Source organism: Dipteris shenzhenensis, chromosome 4 (assembly GCF_047967505.1).
Source record: "Dipteris shenzhenensis isolate YYH24624 ecotype China chromosome 4, Dip_SZ_1.0, whole genome shotgun sequence".
NCBI classification, from domain to species: Eukaryota; Viridiplantae; Streptophyta; class Polypodiopsida; order Gleicheniales; family Dipteridaceae; genus Dipteris; species Dipteris shenzhenensis.
The window spans coordinates 3,153,421-3,159,580 of NC_141599.1; the positions used below are offsets into that span (position 1 = coordinate 3,153,421).

Below are 6,160 nucleotides of genomic sequence, written 5' to 3' on the forward strand. Positions count from 1 at the left end.
GAGAGAGAGAGAGAGAGAGTGTGGGAGAAAAGGTGGAGATCCTGTGTAAGAAGACTTGAGGAGATAAAGAAGGGAAGAGAGAGAGAGAAAGAGAGTCAACCACTTTAAAGTCTGCATTGAAGTCCAATGAAAAAGAGCCAATAGGAAAAATGCACTTCCAAAAAATTCAAGAAATGCCTAATTTCTGCTTTTCCAAAATTGCATCGTTGCAGAGGGCACGCCAAAAATGGCTTTAAAGAAGGGGGTTCAAGAAAAGAAGAGATGACAGATGCCTCATCAAAAACAATGTTCAAGGCATGAGAGAGAAGGTGGAAAGAGAAGTGTCCATTTGGGACATGAAATCGACAACCGTGTGCTCATGTCCAAGAGTGCTTGATCTTGAAGTCAGATTTTGGCAGTAACAGTGTCCACTTGGCAAACTTGCCATTCCGTACAAGTTTGTTTATTAGGTACAAGAGTGCCTAATGGTCCACATGGAACAATAAGAGATTCCCAAGGCGGCAGTGCCGGAACTTATTAACGGAGTAGGTCATTTCAAGGACCTCTCTCTTAGTTATGGACTAGTTTAACTCTGCCGTGGACAACACCCTACTACCATAATAAATAGGTTGATGCCAACATTTGTCAGACACCTTGCTTGAAATGCTGCCAATGATTCTCTAGTCCTATCTGGTTGTCTCAGCGGCCGAGCCATATATACCATCCTCTTCAGATCATTGAAAGCCCAACCACATTCTTCACGGCTGATCCTTCTTGGTCAGCCGGTACAGAGGGTGAGGCACTTCTGCTAGGTATTGCAAGAATCAAATATGCCACTGCACTTGTCCCAAAAACCTGTCCAACTGTCCCGAATTCTGGGACTTGAATCTATTTTAGGTCCATTGCAATTCCGAATCCGGATACCACATGCCCTAAAAAGATTCCACTTTTCACTGCAAAGGCACACTTAGTCAGATTTAGATTCAAAACCAGCCTGTGGACATTTCATCTAGCACTTGGACAAGTGAAGCAAGTGATCCTTCTCCTCCTTGAATACACTGAAACCATACCTGCATAAAGGACGTCAAGTATTCATCGAAGATTTCCTGCACCATTTGCTACGTCAGTAGATCATTCTCCAGCCCAAACAAGCATAGGCCCCGTATTACATCACAAAGGTCATCTTATCCTTGTGTGTATCCACTGAAACCATCGAAAAAGTATATTTAATGCCTGTCAACAGCATCCAGCACGGAAACCATGAAAGGGAGAGGGACAGGGTCAATATTTGTCTGGGAATTAAGCTTTTGATAATCCACACGTATCTCAACTTGCCATTTCTTCTTATGTACAATGACGATCAGAGACAACCAAAAAATAATTCGTACCTTCAGAAGCTTATCTTTTGCTGATGGTAAAACTTCTGGTCTATTCTCTTCATATCCTGATGTAGAACCTTCAGATCTTCATTTCTCCAAACCTGTAGTCTGTCTGCAAACTATCAGCAAGCCCTTCTGCTTATGCATGCATTCATTCCAAAGAATAGCACTCTCTGCAAAGGGCAAAGCTTCCACCTGGTAACACACAAATAAAGGGACTCAGCATGTGGACAAACTTGAAGAGACAGTAGAAACAATCTATAGCAAAGTCGAGGAGAAGGGCCAGGGTTGTTTTCCTAATATGACAGTCTGTTACCATGGTTGAAGTTAGGAAAAGCTTCTCAGTTTGACCTTATTTCATAAAAACGTAGAATACATACCTCTTAGAGAGTAGCAATACTGGGAATTGCAGCAGGGCCCTTCCAGGTACAATCAGCGCAAGTTTAACATTACTTACTTCAATAATGGTACTTTTGGAGGGCTAAAAATCTATGGCCAGTCCCTTGTTTATACCAGGTATCTGCCCTCGCCTCATCCAATAATGACTCCAAAATCAAGTCTGATTGTGGCACATAACCTTCCTTCTTCATTGCCATTATTAATATCTTTAACTTGGCATGAATCTTATTGATCTTTGCATGGCTTTCATCCCCCACAATGAATTCGTGTACCCCATTCTCAGCACCAATCCAGGCCTTTCCAGGCTTCTTCCAGTCAGCAGTGCTTTTTCTAAGCTCTCGCACCATTAAGACATTGTCCAGCTTGTGATCATTAGCATAGATGTTTGACATGAGCACATACCCAGCCATAACATTGTTGCCCAGCTGCAAAGCTTGATCAAAGCACCGCTTCCCAATCTCTATGTTACCAAATGCTTTGCAGGCAGTCAATAAAGACATCAAACTAGACACATTGGCTGGGATTGGTATGGTTCGAAGCATATCTTCTGCATCATATAAATGTCCCACACTGCCCAGAAGTTGAACCATGCAGTTATAATGCTCAATACTTGGTTGTATGCCATGGTCTTCTTTCATAGATTTGAAGTACCTATGGCCTTCTTCCACTTGGCCTGCAAGACTGCAGGCTGACAATACACTAGTGAAAATTTGATCAACTGGTTTGAATCCTTCTTGTTGCATTTCCTCTAGGCATTTCCCTGCCAACTTACAGTTGCCCTGATGAGCATATCCTGCAATCATTGCACCCCAAGACACCACATCTCGATTTGAGATTTTGTCAAAAACTATGCGCGCTTCCTCTAGGCTCCCACATGTTGCATACATATCAAGAAGGGTGTTCCCAATGACGAGATCTGATTCAAGCCCACATCCGATAATCCACGTATGTATTAATCTTCCCTGTTCCACAGCTCCTAAGCTGCCACATGTTTTCAATATGGACAAAAAAGTGACTCTGTCTGGCTCTATCCCCTCCCATTGCATTTCCTCAAAAAGTTTAACAGCAGGAATGCCATGCTCATGATGCAGATATCCTGAAATCATTGCATTATATGACACCACATCTCGATCCTCTAATCTGACAAACACCTTAATTGCTTCCTCCAAGCTCCCACATTTGGCATACATGTCAATAAGGGTATTCCCAATGGTTACAACCGTGTCAAGTCTGCTTCTAATGACATTTTCATGGATTAGCTTGCCCTGCTCCAAGGATCCTTCGTTACAACATACCTTCAAAATGCATGCAAAAGTGGTTTTGTCTGGGCTTATGCCTTTTTGCTGCATTTTCTCAAAAAGTTTGATGGCAGACACACCACAGCCATGCTGGGCATAGCCTGATATCATTGCATTCCATGAAACCAAATCTCTATCGGCTACTTGTTCAAACACTTTGAGTGCCTCCTCCAAGGCCCCACATTTGCTGTACATGTCTATAAGAGCATTCTCCATGACCACATCTGGTCTGAGTGCATTCAGGAGAACCTGGTTATGTATGACTTTGCCCTGCTTGATGGCTCCTATGCTGGCACATGATTTCAGAACGCATGAAAAAGTGAATTCATTTGGGCTAAGGTCTCCCTGCTGTAATTCTTCAAAAAGCTCAAGGGCACGAACACCATGCCCATGCTGAGCGTATCCTGCAATCATCGAATTCCATGTCACCAAATCCCGAAATGTCAAGTTGTCGAACACTTTGTGTGCCTCTTCTAGTCTTCCACATTTGGCATACATGTCTACAAGAGTGTTTCCCATGAGGGTATCCAGTTCAAGCCTTTTCCTGATGATTTGGCAATGTATCAGCTTGCCCTGTTCTATGGCTCCAATGCTACCACATAGTTTCAAAACACATGAAAGGAGGACTGTGTTTGGCTCTAAGCCCTCTGATTGCATTCTCTGAAAAAGTTCAAAGGCCAGAAAACCATGCCCATGCTGGCAATACCCTGTGATAATTGCACCCCATGAAACTCCATCCCGGTTTTTCAAGGACTCAAACACTTTGTGTGCCTCTAGCAGGTTCCCACATTTGATATACATGTCAACTAGCACATTACCAACTACCAAATCCGATTGAAGCCCAGCTCTTATGATTTGATCATGTAACAGCTCACCTTGCTTGATAGCTCGTGTGCTGCCACAAGCTTTCAACAAGCACAAAAATGTTATGCTATCTGGTTCAATACCATCCTGCAGCATTTTTTCAAAAAATTTAAGAGCGCAAAGACACTGTTCATGCTGAGTGTATCCTGTAATAATTGCATTCCAAGAGACCACATTTCGATTTGCTATCTCTTCAAACACTTTGTGTGCATCCTGTAGGTTCCCAAATTTTGCATACATATCAATAAGGACATTTCCAATGATCACGTCAGATACAAATCCATTCCTAACGGTCTGATCATGTATCGCTCTGCCCTGTCCTATGGCCCCTACACTGCTGCATGCTTTCAATATGCAAGAAAATGTAGTTTTGTCTGGCCTTATGCCCTCCTCTTGCATGTTCTGAAATAGTCTGAGGCCAGGATGTCCCTGCCCTTCTTGGACATAACCTGAAATCAGTGCATTCCATGACACCACGTTTCGATTTGGCAATTCATCAAACACTTTGCAGGCATCCTCTATGTTTCCACATTTTCCGTACATATCTATGAGGGTATTTCCAATGATTGTGTCCAGTTCAAATCCCCTTCTGCTGAGCTGGTCATGTATGAACTTGCCATGGCATATGGCACCTATGCTGCCACATGCATTTAATACGCTTGAAAATGTGATTTTGTCAGGCTTGATGCCATCTTGCTGCATTTTCTCAAAAAGTTCAAGAGCAAGAAGGCCATGCCCTTGTTGGCCATATCCTGAAATCAGCACATTCCACAACACAATATTTCTACTGGCTAAGATCTTAAATACTCTGCAAGCCTCCTCTAAGCTCTTGCATTTGGCATACATATCAACAAGAACGCTTCCAACCACCACATCCAATTCAATTCCACTTCGGATAAACAGATCGTGTATAAATTTGCCATTTCTTACGGTTCCTACACAGCCACATGCTTTCAAAATACACAAAAAGGTTACTTTGTCCGGCTCAATGCCCTCCTGTACCATTTTCTCAAAGAGTTCTAAAGCAAAAACACCATGCCCGTTTTGGGCAAGTCCTGTGAACATTGCATTCCACGATATTCCATTTCGATTGGGCAATTCATCGAACACCCTGCAAGCATCCATTAGTTTCCCACATCTAGAATACATGTCAATCAGGGTGCTCCCAATAACGACATCAGATTCCAGTCCAGTTCTGACGGTCTGTTCATGAATAAGCTTGCCCTGTCGTATTGCGACTGAATTGCCACATGCTTTCAAGACGCATGAAAGTATGAATTTGCTTGGCTCAAAGTTTTCCTGCTGCATTTTTCCATACAAATCAAGGGCCATCCCACTTTCTCCAAGCACAGCATGTGCTGATATAATTGCACACCATGTGTGAACGCTTGGGTTTGAAATCTTGCCAAAAACTAGATTTGCTTCAAGCAGGCTCCCACATGATGCAAAAAGCCGGATCAAGTGATCCCCTAGAATAGCCACACCATCCAGTCCAGTACTGATCATGAGGGAATGCACTTGTCGAACTGCGGCCAAATCCCTCCTCTCAATGCATCCCTGAAGAAGACTGTAGACTCCGTTTTTCCACACAGGAATCGCTTGCTGGTGCAAAAGATGCGCATCGTGAAAGGCTTCATCCCACCTTCTTGTTTCACATAGTAAGCTGAGATCTCTAGTAAACTTGAAGCCCCCACGACAGACTGGAAGCCTTATGCAGGAGACGGAACGGGAAAATGTCATATCCAAGCTTGTCAATCAGGTCATTAGAAAGAGCACGCTCTCTTACACAGAAGCTGCAGAATTGAAGTTGCATACCAAAACAAGACAGCGTAGAGTGTCCTCGCAGACAATTACAATATAAACCAGTTTCCATAAGGAATTGTGCCCAGTTGCTGCCGGAAGACAGTGCTATGAGCTGCCTCAGGGTGGCAAATAGTGCATCTACCGGCACACAATCGGACATACCATAAACTGTTGTGTGCCGATATCGAGGCACCAGCCTCTCATGATCAACCTAAGATCTCTTTTTGAGCGTTTCTTTTCTTAAAACAGTTCATCAATTACCTGTGCATAGCCCCAACCGTCTCCCCCCCCCCCCCCCCCCCCTCTCTCTCTCTCTCTCTCTGCCATTCGGAATCCACCATCCTGCTGCCATTCTATTGTAGCATTGTCATATTTGTCAAATGTGTCCTCTAAGCTGCTCGACTTACTCTTTTCTAGAGCACGATGACTCGACGCCAG

At 43.5% G+C, this 6,160-nt stretch overlaps 1 protein-coding gene across 2 annotated transcripts; it reads right to left on the reverse strand.

Moving 5' to 3' along the window:
* Nucleotides 1–245: 245 nt before the first annotated feature.
* Nucleotides 246–5,954, reverse strand: LOC147902331 (pentatricopeptide repeat-containing protein At2g33680-like). Of its 2 annotated transcripts, none has more exons than XM_087373605.1 (4): nt 1,739–5,954; nt 1,368–1,553; nt 1,050–1,182; nt 246–932 (listed from the first exon to the last, which is right to left on the reverse strand). In XM_087373605.1, the coding sequence occupies exon 1, from the start codon at nt 5,657–5,659 to the stop codon at nt 1,817–1,819; it is 3,843 nt and encodes a 1,280-aa protein (XP_087229731.1). In that variant the 5' UTR covers nt 5,660–5,954; the 3' UTR covers nt 246–932; nt 1,050–1,182; nt 1,368–1,553; nt 1,739–1,816. The 2 variants fall into 2 exon arrangements, with proteins under 2 accessions (XP_087229731.1, XP_087229730.1); XM_087373604.1 differs by having other exon boundaries at nt 1,050–1,212.
* Between the last annotated feature and the right edge of the window lie 206 nt (nt 5,955–6,160).